At 38.6% G+C, this 14,155-nt stretch overlaps 1 protein-coding gene across 2 annotated transcripts in view; it reads right to left on the minus strand.

Moving 5' to 3' along the window:
* The window catches only part of NADK2 (NAD kinase 2, mitochondrial), a 46,259-nt gene that overhangs the window by 22,287 nt on the left and 9,817 nt on the right, over positions 1-14,155 (minus strand). For both annotated transcript variants that reach the window (XM_081231027.1, XM_081231026.1), the window contains exons 2-5: positions 8,438-8,526; positions 7,456-7,544; positions 6,494-6,575; positions 1,412-1,495 (exon numbers count right to left, since the gene is read on the minus strand). In XM_081231027.1, the coding sequence (XP_081087153.1) occupies positions 1,412-1,495; positions 6,494-6,575; positions 7,456-7,544; positions 8,438-8,526 (344 nt within the window). The remainder of the gene's footprint in view (positions 1-1,411; positions 1,496-6,493; positions 6,576-7,455; positions 7,545-8,437; positions 8,527-14,155) is intronic.

Below are 14,155 nucleotides of genomic sequence, written 5' to 3' on the forward strand. Positions count from 1 at the left end.
GGTGGTCAGATTAGATAAAAATCCCTTCCCTAAAATTCTGTAATAATGTTTTTTACAATAAGAGATCAATAACAAATATTATAACACTTAAGACTACACCTAAAACTTAAATGACTTTTTGGTAAAAGTGAAGAAAACAAGAATCAGGTTTAATGTCAAAATCAAAACCTAACATATGAAAAAGCCAATGGGACAGATTCTACTAGGTAAGTATACAAAAATATACTCCTACTTGTAGTATATTAGTCATTTGTGAAGGTGCCAGATTTCTGAAATGACTAGAAACTGGAATCGTTACTAAAAAAATGATTCCAGGGACTTCCCTCGTGGTGCAGTGGTTAAGAATCCGCCTGCCAATGCAGGGGACATGGGTTCGAGCCCTGGTCCAGGAGTATTCCTCATGCCGTGGAGCAACTAAGCCTGTGCGCTGCAACTACTGAGCCTGCACTCTAGAGCCCACGTGTCACAACTACTGAGCCCGTGAGCCACAACTACTGAAGCCTGCATGCCTAGAGCCGGTGCTCCACAACAAGAGAAGCCACCGCAATGAGAAGCCCGCACACCACAAAGAAGAGTAGCCCCCGCTCGCTGCAACTAGAGAAAGCCCGCGCGCAGCAACGAAGACCCAACACAGCCAAAGATAAATAAAATAAATAAATTTTTAAAAATGATGCCAGAAGTCAAGAAGATTTAATACAATTTCACAAATACCTAGAGAAAAAAAGTTTTCTCAAACTATAAAATCTAGGCTAAGTCAGGGAAAGAAAAGTAGTCCAACTTGGCTCTAATTAATCGGCCCACCTCAACTCAGCTCCTCCTTCCACCCTTCTCTTTTCAGGGCAGTCTGACCACTGAACAAATTAAGTGAAAGAAATATGAAAAAACATCTCCACTGCTTAAGAAATACTTAACATGTAAGACAGAGATACCAGGAATCTCAGCATGGTTAGAGTAAATCTAACCTCAGTCATCCTGGATGGGAGAAGATGAGGATAAAAAATATAAAATCTCAGAGAATTTGAACATTTAATTTTTCACCAACAGTTTTAATCATCTTTCTAACAAACTGCTAAAAACGTGTAACGAGGTTAAAGTAGAGACATGGCCTCTATCTCACTGAAGGAGAAAAACCTCTACTTGCAATTACATTACAGGCCAAAGTGGCACTTGGCAGGGTTTCTCCATACAGTTCTTCTTCTGACTGGAAGAAGGGAAGTTAGATGTGGTTGTGACTCAGCTAATGTATTATTTTTTATGGCTACTGTTACAACTATGGACTAATTCAAATATTATCTAATTTGTTCTGTTTAACAGCATTCTTAATGGCACACATTAATAATATAATTATATAATAATAATATTATTATTATTTTAATAAGATAATGATAGAGCAATAGTAAGAAATTCCTACCTGAACTCACCACGGTAGAACTTCTGTAAGGCTTCTGGGAAGGAATGCGTGTACCGAACAGGAAGACATAAATGACCCTCAGACCTTTATTTTAAAAGGAATTTGCATGGTATAAAGGGAAGAAGAAAAAAAAAGTACTTAATTCAAAAGGTATCACTAAACTACAAAAATCAGATATGAAATTTTTTGAATTTCTACTTCTATAATTCATTTTGCCACAAATTGTCTATACTTTCAACAAGAACAACAACAACAAAAAAGACCAAATAGAAATAGTACTTTAAATCCAGGTTTAATGCCATAATACAACTTAAGTTTCCACATTACAGTAAAACTAAAAATAACAGCAAATTTGCCACTGATTGATTTCCCTGTAAAATTATCTAATGGTATAGTGGTGTTTGCATCTTACCTTTAAATTATTTAACTATAACTTTGGGCAAGTCACTTTAGCATCAGCTTCCTCATCTCTAAAAGGGCCATAAAACCTCCAATCTAAAAGGTTATTCTGAGGAATCAAACTATTTATATGAAAGTTTTTTGAACCATAAATCCCTTTTAAATGTCATTTAAGATGTTCTCTTAACCAAAAGAGAACTCACAGCTTAACCTAATGTAACCCTTTATTTATTCAAAAAATATATAAAGGGGCTTCCCTGGTGGCGCAGTGGTTGAGAGTCCGCCTGCCGATGCAGGGGACACGGGTTCGTGCCCCGGTCCGGGAAGATCCCACATGCCGAGGAGCGGCTGGGCCCGTGAGCCATGGCTGCTGAGCCAACGCGTCTGGAGACTGTGCTCCACAATGGGAGAGGCCACAACAGTGAGAGGCCCGCGTACCACACACACACACACAAAATTATATATATATATATATATATATATATATATATATATATATATATATATATGGATGAGCTCCTTCAAGGAGTTAACAGCTTTATGTGGAAGACAAATATTTTTTTAAATTGCAAATTACGAAGTGTTAAGATTGCCTATAGGTTGATACAGGAAGATGAGAGGATATGGCACCTAACGTGAGGAAAGGTGTCCAGAAAGTTCGATCATCATCATTTATATGATGCTTCAATCTTGAAGGAAAGGTTGAGAGTAGGCCTGGCAAAACAAACCCTTAATAATAACTGTAAATTAACATAAATGTGAAGAGCAGAGAAAAGGGCTTTTACAAAGTTGTGACTAATCAATTTATCTGAGAGGGTCAACACTGTGGTTAAGAAACTTAGGCAGGGGACTACATTTTTAAAATTTTTATATTTACTGCAATACTTCTCTACAGTGCTAAGATTCTAAAAGATAATCACCATTTGATAGAATACCTATGGAGGTCAACTGCAGGTCTAAAACACTCTAGAGAGAAGAATCTAGACCTGACCTGGAGGATTCACTTTCATTGTGGCTCACTCACTGGTGCTAGCTGTTGGCAAGAGGCCTCAAGTCTCTCTGCATGTGAGCCTCCCCACAGGGCGGCTCTGGTATCCTCACAAGGTGGCCGACTTACTCCAGAATGAGCAATCCAAGAGACCGATACAGAAGTTGCAATACCATTTATGACCTAGCCTTGGAATTCACACACTGTTATTCCATATTCTGTTGGTCCCACAGGCCGGCCCTGATTGAATACAGAAGTGGGAAGGGAACCACATAAAGGTGTAAATACTGGGAGGCTATCTTGGAGGTTGGCTATCACATGCCCTCTATCCCATTTTGATCATTAAATTTAAATGTCATAATTATTTACAGCGGTCAGTGGAGTGAGTACAGAATACAAAAGAGAAAACCGAAATTGTATATTTAATTTAGATGAGTCCACAAGTGAGCCATCTTAGAAGTAGATCCTCCAACCCAAGTCAAACCTTCGGATGCCTGCAGCCCCAGCGGACATCTGACTATAACCTCATGAGAGATCCCAAGTTAAAACCACCCGGCCAAGCTCTTCCTGGATTCCTGACACATAGAAACCATGAGAGATAATAAATGATTATTACTGTTTTAAGCCTCTACGTTTTGGGATGATTTGTTATGCTGCATTTGACAACTACTACAGAAAAGAAGAAACTTAAGTTGAACATTAACTTCTGGGCTTATTTAAGGATTGTGAGACACCTCAGTGCTTAAGAAAAAGAATTCAGGCAACGTGAATTATGGAACAAGCCAGGGGCTTAATACATTTCTGCCTGGAGGCAAAAAGAAAAACCAGAGGACTTCTAGAACACATCACTTGAGGCAGAAATTAGAGAAGCAACACCTGTCGCTTACCAGTTTCAAAATCCCCACAGGCTAATGAGTATTAAGCCAGCTTTTAAAGGAAAATATATTTCAATGAACTATATAAAATATGATCACTAAAGAATCTCTTACTTTAATGATGTAAAAATATGTCATTGCAAAGTTCTAAAATACACGTGCACGAATACTAAAGGCAATTAAACTGCTAGCAATAGAGAAATTAAGTCCTATACTCAAGGAATTTATAGTCTAATGGAAGAGACAATCAAGCAGAAAATAACAGGAAGAGATAAGTGCTCTCTGTACAAGGAATCATAGTCAGAGCCCAGGAGAGGTACCAGTCTTGAATGAAAAAGGACTACACAATTGAGTAAGTGTCGTAAGGGCACTCTAGGCAAGGGCACAAACAAAGGCATGAAAAGCACATGGACATCTGGAGAACTCTTTCACTTACTTACTCTTTCAAACTCTTTCTTGATATCAACAAAGCTCCTCACCAGAGCAAAAACTCCCATACGTGAGCCTTCAATCCTGACATTAGGATGCTCATACATTACACTGCACTTAAGAACAATCTTCAGAGGTTAGGGGAGAGGGGACTGAATGAAGGTGGTCAAAAGGTATAAAGTTCCATGAGATAAGTAAGTACTGGGGATGTAATGTACCACATGAGGGCTATCGTTAACACTGGTGTATGGTATATTTGAAAGTTATTAAAAGAGTAGATCCTAAGAGTTCTCATCATAAGGAAAAAAAACTTTCCCCTCCTTTTTTTTTTTTCAGCTATATGAGTTGACAGATGTTAACTAAACTTATTGTGGTAATCATTTCACAACACGTGTAAGTCAAGTCATTATGCTGTACACCTTAAACTTATACAGTGCTGTATGTCAATTATATATCAATAAAACTGGGGAAAAATACAATTAAAAAAACCCCCTAAGAACAGACTTTAGGAAGGATCCTAGAATGTTCCTAGAGAGGCATTAGTCTTTTTTTTAAGCTGAAGAATGTATAGTGCCTACAGGTAAATGAGGGTAGATGAAACTAGAAAAGCAGATAGGCAACAGATGGTGAAAGATCATATATATTATGCTACGGGATTTGCAATATAACCTGAAGGTCATAAGGAAACCCTGAAAGACTTTAATTAAGGAGTGGATACAATCAAATTTGTAATTTAGAAAAACCATTAAGGCAAAGTATAAAGAATGGGTTGGAAAGAGCAAGACTGGAAGTTACTACAGTAATTTAAACCACAAACTATAAAGCTATGTTTAAATACAGTGAGGAGGGCAAGAGATGGACTCAAAGGTAAGATCCCTAAAACTTAGAACTAAATCCCTAGACCAATACGACGAAGGGAGTGAGGGAAGGCGGTGAGGGATGGGTCATCACAGCTTCAGCACCCATTATGATTCCATTTATCACGTATGGGTGGGGGTAAGGAGATTCATCTGTAGACATGTTACATTTTTAATGCCACCGGATACATGCAAGTGGAGGCCAGTATGGCTAGAATAGCATGAAGAAAGGGAAAATAATAGGACATAAGGGCACAGAATAGTAAGGGGCCAGAAAATGTAGAGTCTTGAATGTCACAGTGAAGGGGACCAACTGTCCCAGTTTGCCTGAGACTGACAATTTTCCCAGGACATAGGAAAACTGAGAAAGTCCCAAGCAAACCAGGATGAGGATGAGTTGGTCACCCCAGTCATAGTAAAAATTAGATTTTATTCTGAGTTAGATGGGGAACCACAGTAAGACTTTGAGCAGAGGTCACAGAATCTATCAAACTTTTATAAAACAATCACTGTGGTTGCAGTGGGGAGAAGAGACTATAAGGTAAGAGTAGAAGCAAGATCAGTGTTAGATATACAGATTCTGGAGTCACCAGCATCTAAGTTAAAACGACAGATGTTAATCAGTTATTCTGGAGACAGTACAGAGAGGAGTAGAAAAGACTCATCCATGACTGAGCAGAAAGATAATGGTATAAAATATTTAAGAAATTTGTCAGGAAAGTGAATGAAGTAAGGGAGAATTAAGAAAAAAAAAATAGAGGGGATCAACACACTGAAAGTCAAAGGGCAGATTTACTAGAATTGAGGAAGAAGGACTGCTATTAAGGTAGGCGGCTATGGTCAGAGTGATTTGAGAGGTGGGGAAATTCTAGGTGATGACAAAGTCCAAGTATGATCATGGCTGTGGGTGGCTGGAACAGAATGAGGATAAATGTCAGTGAAGCTAAGGAAAGGAAAAAAAAGTGGTAATAGGGTTTGGTCTATTTATTAAGTCAACGAAGTCACCCAGGAGATCAGCGGAGGCATATTCAGGAATGTAGATGAGAGCCAGAAGGAAGGGTAGAAGATGGAACATCATTAACTCATCCATCTTTGGCAACACCAAAGTCACCAGTACTCACCTGGGTCAAGGGCTCAAGTCTATTCTCCCACAGATATTACTCCCAAACTACCCGGGAAGTCAAATGTGAGAACTCGTCCATCCCATATCATAATTTTCTACCACCAAAGCCAGCTAAATGCGTATATATTTCTCATGCCTAAGCCAAAAAAGAGAGCTATGTCCTTGAAAATAACGACAAAGAAGAGGAATCTACTAAAGGTAGAGATCAATTCTACATGCCTAAATTTCATCACTGAAATGATTTTGGAACATGGTTCTAACATTCACGATAGCCAGGAACGGTGATGTTTCCACTTACACAGCATGCACCATAGTAAACACCCTGTACCAATAGGATAAGGAGCTTCCAAATTTAAGATTTATCATAAACAGGTACTATGCAAAGCAAAGCACAGAAAAGTTTTTCCTTACCGTTCTGGGTCAGTATTTACTCCAATAACTGGTTTAAGTCTGTCCAAGACTTTACTTGCTGCCAAAAGCATTGTGCCATCACCTAAAGGACATAAGACATAACCAGACTTGTTACAAAACTAGTTTTTAACAACATTTTGAACACTAGTTCTTTTAATAATCCCACCCGCACCCCATCCTCTTGGCTGCCACAGTCTACTCCTTTCTACCCACTATCCCTCTGTATTATCTCTCCCACTCTAATCCAGAATTTCTCAACAGTGGCAAGATGAACACTTCAGGCCAAATAATTCTTTGTTGTGAGGGCTGTCCTAAACTTTGTAGGGTGGCGAGCAGTATCCCTGGCCACCCACTGGATGCCAGCAGTAGCCTCCAGCTGGGAACTGCTATTCTAACCCTATCACTTCTATTAACCAATCCTCCTTCCCTCTTGCATAACATCAGTCCCAATTCATAAATTATTTTGATGAGAATACATCCAACAAAAGTGTCCAGCTTTGGATTTTTCTCTCCAAAAAAAATGTAAAGGTTTATAGAGAACACTCACTAACCTAATAATAAAGCTCAGGAAAAAACAAGTGTAAGTGTAAGTATATTGGGGCCAAAGAGGGATGGAATTTATCTCATCTCATTAAACTCTTAAACTCAACTTTTTTCTAAAGACTGGCATAACTAAACCAAAATAGTTATAAATAATCCTTTGAATCATACTTAAAGTTAAATACACACTTTAAATATACACACAGAAATACATGCACAGAACCTCACAGTAACATCGTTCACTAGAAAAGTAAAATGCTGTATAAAGCACGTCGTTTAAAAGCTGATCCTAAAAATCCAAAAATTCGTCTTATGGTAGGACTCTGAGAGCTTCATCACAGCTAGACCACAGGGTATTGGGCAGTGTGATTATTAAAGAGCATTTCCGTATTCCAGCACCTTTACCTCTGCAAAACTATTACCTCCTGCAGCTATGACAGCATCTGCCCATCGAACACTTTCTTCATCATATTCTCTCCTCTTTACAAGACGGACCTCAATCCCCTCGTTCCTAAGACAAAAAAAGTAAAGCGTGTAGAAAATTTCCACTAACATAAAGGAGTATGTTTTTTGAGAGGCAGATTATTACAACAGAGATTTAAAATAAATAAGCAAGTTTGTTTTATAAACAAATTTATGTTTAGCTTTGTAAGGTCAGCTCCATTTTCACTTAACCACAACAAGCAATTAACTATTAACGATAGGAAGCATATGAATAAACTGACTATCCCAAATCGCCATGTGCTTTAAAAGCATCTCTTAAAGCCCTTGACGAATAGCAATATTGATTCATTAAAATTGCATTTCCTTTTCTCTACTCTTTCTGATGCTAAAATTCATGAATATAAAACGGCCCAGAAGACTAACACCTCGAGAGACAATTTTTTAAATTATAAAAGCGAATAGCTGTTATTTTAAATTCAACAAATATTGAGTGCCAGACACTGAAAGTGACTAAAATACTTTCTAATTTGCGTGCTCTCACACTGATTCTCTTGCATACACAGAAACTTATTTGCTGACTCATTTAGCCCCTAATTAACTGAAGTTTCTGTACTTATAATTTTTAGACATTCAAAGACTATTATAATGAACACGTACATAATCCACTATTCTGTTTAAGAAATAAAATACTGCACTACAGTTGAAGCCTGCTGTGTACAAAATTAACTCTTTGTAGAAAAGGCACTTCTTGGGCAGACCAAATAATAACTGAAAATCTGTGAAATTTTCAGAGTACAATAAAAATTTCCTTAAAAACACTATAATATCAGGTCCATTAGCCATGATATAATTTTCTTAAAATGATTCTATAATGGCCATCTTTACTAAAAACCTAAGTATTAGCTGCTAGTAAAAATAAAAATTGAAAGTCCCACTCAAGACCTGATCCCACAGACTTACCGTAAACTATCAAGAATGTGCTCTACATTTTTGGTGTGAATATGATGTCGTTCAAGCAGTCCACTGTAGCTAGAGCCTTTCAATGCAAGCTATATCAAAATAAAACAAGTTTTGCCTTATTACATAATATATATTACATATTATATTTCTTTAAAAAGCCCTATATAAAACAGAATGGGTTTTTTTTTTGGAAGATACATTTTAATGACTATATGTGAAACCTACAAGTATAAACTTAATTATTAAGTCTGGTTCCAGAAAATCATAACTTGGTTTTAATACCAAATACAGCAGTAAGTTTCCTGAATCATGTGGTCAACGGGATCTCAAATATCTCATGCTTTACAGCGGGGGCACTTTTTTTTCCTAAATGGATTTTTAACATACTGCATATGGCTACTGAAGACCAAAGATGAATAATATTTTAGAAGGCAGTTAGATGACCTTTGTTTTACTTGGATTTTCAGCTCTCTTGTATTCAGATTTATGAACTCTTATTTGGAATTTACACAATCCAAACAAAGGGCTTGTTAGCTGCTTGAGAATGGATAACTTTTAGATATAAAGACATATAGCCTTCAAGGATTATTTTTCCTAGTCATTTAGAATATTTTATAATGTCACTATCTTATCACTAATATTCTTTTAAAGTATATGTCTTCTAAATAATCCATAAAGTAAAATGTTGAGAGAGAAGTTTAGAAACATCCATTTAATCATCAAGTAGGAAATATGTCCACTAGAGTGAATGCTAGAATTAAAAAGTATGTTATTTTCGGCATACAACAAAATTACAACTACTTACAGAGAAACTATTCAAGAAAAAAAAAACAGAAGACTAGCAGAAAAGATCACCTACACCTGAAGATATAAAAGAGAACCACAACGAGACAGGTAAGGGGTTCGGAGATGCTGTATAGTCAATACCCATACCCCTGGGTGAGCAACCCACAAACGGGGGGAAATAATTTACAATTGCAGAGGTTCCTCCCAAGGAGCAAGGGGTCGGAGCCCCACACTGGCTCCCCAACCCAGTGGCTCTGCATTGGGAAAACGAGTCCCCAGAACATTTGGCTTTGAAGGCCAGCAGGGCTTACTTTCAGGAGAGCCGGAGCTTTGGGGAATAGAGACTCCACTCCTAAAGGGCACACACAAAATCTCACACACTCCAGGACCCAGGGCAGAAGCTGTAATCTGAAAAAAGCCTGGGTCAGACCCATCTGCTGATCCTGGAGAGGCTCCTGAAGAGACAAAGAGGCAACTAGAGCTCACCCTGGGGACACAGACACTGGTGACAGTCATTTTGGGAAGCTCGTTCTACCACGAGGATGCTGGCGACTGCAAGCACCATTTTGGAATCCTCCTTCTAGCTTTTTACTGACAGGATGTGAACCCACAGGTCTGCTGCCTTAAGACCCCGAGGCCACAGATACCCCAGGACCCAGCCCTGTCCACCAGAGGGCCCAAGACCCAGCCCACACACCAGTACGCTCACACTAGCCCTGGGACCCCAAGGGCCCTGCAATCAGAGACCCCAGGACCTGGCTCTGCCCACCAGTGGTCCTGCAACAGTCTGGGAGCCAGCCTCACCCACCAGTGGGTAGGCACCAGCCCCAGGACCCCCTGGGCCCTGGCCCTGGCCACCGGTGGGCTGAAATACCGACTCCAAGACCTCCAGGGCCCTGCAGCCAGAGACTCCACGACTGCCTGCATCCACCAGTGTGATGGCACTAACCCCAGGACCTGGCCTCACCCACCAGTGGGAAGGCACCAGCCTGGGGATCCTCTTGACCCCAGCCCCACCCACCAGTGGGCCAACACCAGCTCTGGGGCACCCTGGGCCTCTCAACCAACTGCCCAGGATCCGGCCCCTCCCACCAGCTTTGAGACACCCCCGACCCCACAGACAGTCATGTCGAGAACCAGCCCTACCCATCGGCAGGCCAAGACTAGACCCAGGGCCCTTGGCCCCACAACCACCTACTCCAGAACCCAGTTCTGCCCACCAATGCAAGGAGCCCCAGGGCCCCACAGCCAGCAGCCTCGTGACCCAGCCCCACCCAACAGCAGCTGGCAGCCACCACGCAAGGCAGGGCCTGACAACCAACCAGACCTGGGACCAGCCACGCCTTCCAGACCACCCACAGTAGTCAGCCCATCACAGGAGGGCCCATGCAGCCCACACAGGGGGCACCCTAGAGCACACAGGTCTGGTGACCAGAGAAGAGTGTGTTGCTGGCATGCAAAGGACATCTCCTATAAAAGGCTGCTCCTCCCAGGTTGGAAAAACATAACCAACCTACCAAATACATAGAAATAAAAACAGCAAATTAGGAACAACGAAGCAACAGAGGAATATGTACCAAATAAATGAACAAGATAAAACCCCAGAAGAACTAAGTGAAGTGGAGATAGGCAATCTAAACCTGATAAAGAGATCAAGGTAATGATCATAAAGTTGTTCAAAGAACTCTGGAGAAGATGAAGTGAAAAGGGTGAGAAGTTAGAAGTTTTTAACAAAGAGTTAGAAAGTATAAAGATGAACCGAACAGAGAAGAACACAATAACTGAAATGAAAGATACACTAGAAGGAATCAACATTATATTAGATGACATAAAGGAATGGATCAGAAAGATGAAAGATATAGTAGTGGAAGTCACTGCAGCTGAACAGAAAAAGGGAAAAAAATAAAAATAAAAATAAATGAGGATAGTTTAAGAGACCTCTGGGACAACATCAAGCATACTAACATTCACATTATAGGGGTCCCAGAAGGAAAAGAGAGAGAAAGGGGCAGAGAACATATTTGTAGACGTAACAGCTGAAAACTTCCCTAACATGGGAAAGGATAGACATCCAGGTCCAGGAAGCACAGAGAGTCCCAAACAGGATTAACCCAAAGAGGACCACACCAAGACACACAGTAATTAAAATTGCAAAAATTAAAGATAAAGAGAGAATATTAAAAGCAGCAGAGGAAAAACAACAAGTTATGAACAAGGGAACTCCCATAAGGCTATCAGCTGCCTTTTCAGCAGATACTCTGTGGGCCAGAAGAGAGTGGCATGATATATTTAAAGTTAAGAAAGGGAAAACCCACAACCAAAAATACTCTACACAGGAGGGCTTTCATTCAGATTTGATGGACAGATCAAAAGTTTTACAGACAAGCAAAAGCTGAAAGAATCCAGCACCTCTAAGACAGTTTTACAACAAATGTTAAAGGGACTTCTCAAAGCAGAGGGGGAAAAAAAGGCCACAACTAGAAATACGAAAATTACAAAAGGAAAAAGATCATTGGTAAAAGCAAATATACAGTAAAAGTAGTAAATCAACCACGTACAAAGCTAGTAAAAAGCTTAAAAGACAAAAATAGTAAAATCATCTATATCCACAATAAGTAGGTAAGAGATATGCAAAAAGATGTAAAACAAGATGCCGAACAGTAAACATGAGAGGAAGGAGCAAAAATGAGTTTGAACTTAAGAGATCAGGAACTTAAAACAGTCACATGTATATATAGATTGCAAGATATAAATCTCACAGTAAACACAAACCAAAAATCAACAATAGATTCACATGAACAAAAAGAAAGGAATCCAAAGATAATACTAAAGATAGTCATCAAATCACAAAGGAAAAGAATAAAAAAGAACTATAAAACAACCCCCAAAAATTAACAAAATGGCAGTAAGTACACACCTATCCATAATTATTTTAAATGTAAATGGACTAAATGCTCCAATCAAAAGACTCAGAGTGGCTGAATGGATAGAAAAACAAGACCCATATCTATGCTGCCTATATATACACACAATGGAATACTACCCAGCCTTGAAAAAAAAAATGAAATCTTGCCATTTGCGACAGCATGGATGAACCTAGAGGGTATTATTATGCTAAGCCAATTAAGTCAGACAGAGAAAGACAAATACTATATGATTTTACTTATATGCGGTATCAAAAAAAAAAAAGAACAAACATAACAAAACAGAAACAGTTACAGATACAGAGAACAAACAGGTGATTGCCAGAGGGGAGAGGGGTGGGGGAAGGAAAGAATAGGTGAAGGAGATTAAGAGGTACTAACTTACAGTTGCAAAATAAATGGGTCACAGGTATGAAATGATCACGTGGTGACCATTTTGAAATGTACAGAAATACCAATCACTATATTCCGTAACAGGAACCAACATAGCGTTGTAGATCAATTATACTTCAAAAACAAACTCACTCATAGAAAAAGAGGTAAGATTTGTGGTTACTAGAAGCAGGGGATGGAGGGACGTGGAGTTGGATGAAGGCAGTCAAAAGGTACAGAGTTTTAAGATAAATAAGTATTAGAGATGTAATGGACAACATGGTGATTATAATTAGCACTGCTCTATGTTATATATGAAAGTTGTTGAGAGCAAATCCTAAGAGGTCTCATCACAAGAAAAAAAATTTTCTATTTCCTTAGTTTTATGTCTATATGAGATGACAGATGTTCACTAAACTTATTGTGATAATCATTTCATGATGTATGTCAAATCATTATGCTGTACACCTTAAACTTATTCAGTGTTGTGTATTAATTACATCTCAAAAAAACTGGAAGGAAACAAAAAGCATGTTATTTTCTTTCCTTTTCCAAATTCCCTTATGCCTTGCCTCTTTATGATACAAAATTTGTTTCTCAAGTACCTGTCCAAAATACAATCTTAAATATATTCTTTTGTTTTAAATCATTACTTACTGAATTATAAAGTAAAACCAATTTTTAGATAGTATTTTTAATAATATGTATTTTTCTTTTTGAAAAGGTTATAAAAACAACACAACATGGAAGATAAATTCATGAAAAATTAAAACTACATATAATCTTATTACCTTGGGATAATTAGTGTTAATATTTTGATACCTACCTTCCCAATCTTGTTTATGAATCATGGGTTAAGACTTTTAAAATAGTGTTGTCCTCACTCTATAATCTACAGGGAAACATATGCTTTTCAGAAGAGGAGCTGAGGACATATTTGGCTATTTGAAAATTAGTCCATCTACAAATAATAAATGCTGGAGAGGGTGTGGAGAAAAGGGAATCCTCCTACACTGTTGGTGGGAACATAAATTGCGGCAGCCACTATAGAGAACGGTATGGGGGTCCCTTAAAAAACTAAAAATAGAGTTATATGAACCAGCAATTTCAGTCCTGTACATATATGCAGAGAAAACTATAATTTGAAAAGATAAATGCACCCCAATGTTCATAGCAGAACTATCTACAGCAGCCAAGACATGGAAGCAACCTACGTGTCCATCAACAGATGAATGGATAAGGAAGATGTGGTATATAGACACAGTGGAAGATTATTCAGCCATAAAAAAGAATGAAATAATGCCATTTGCAGCAACATGGATGGACCTAGAGATTATCATACTAAGTGAACTAAGTCAAAGAGAGGAAGACAAATATATGATATCACTTATATGTGGAATCTAAAATTAAAATGATACAAGTGAACTTATTTACGAAATAGAAATAACTCTCAGACACAGAAGACAAACTTATAGTTACCAAAGGGGAAAGGGGTGGGGAGGGATAAATTAGGAGGTTGGAATTAAAATATACACAATACTATATCTAAAATAGATAACCAACAAGGACCTACTGTACAGCACAGGGAACTATGCTCAAAATATCTTGTAATAACCTATAATGGAAAAGAATATAA

Source organism: Mesoplodon bidens (assembly GCF_964165515.1).
Source record: "Mesoplodon bidens genome assembly, chromosome: 4".
Classification (NCBI taxonomy): Eukaryota; Metazoa; Chordata; class Mammalia; order Artiodactyla; family Ziphiidae; genus Mesoplodon; species Mesoplodon bidens.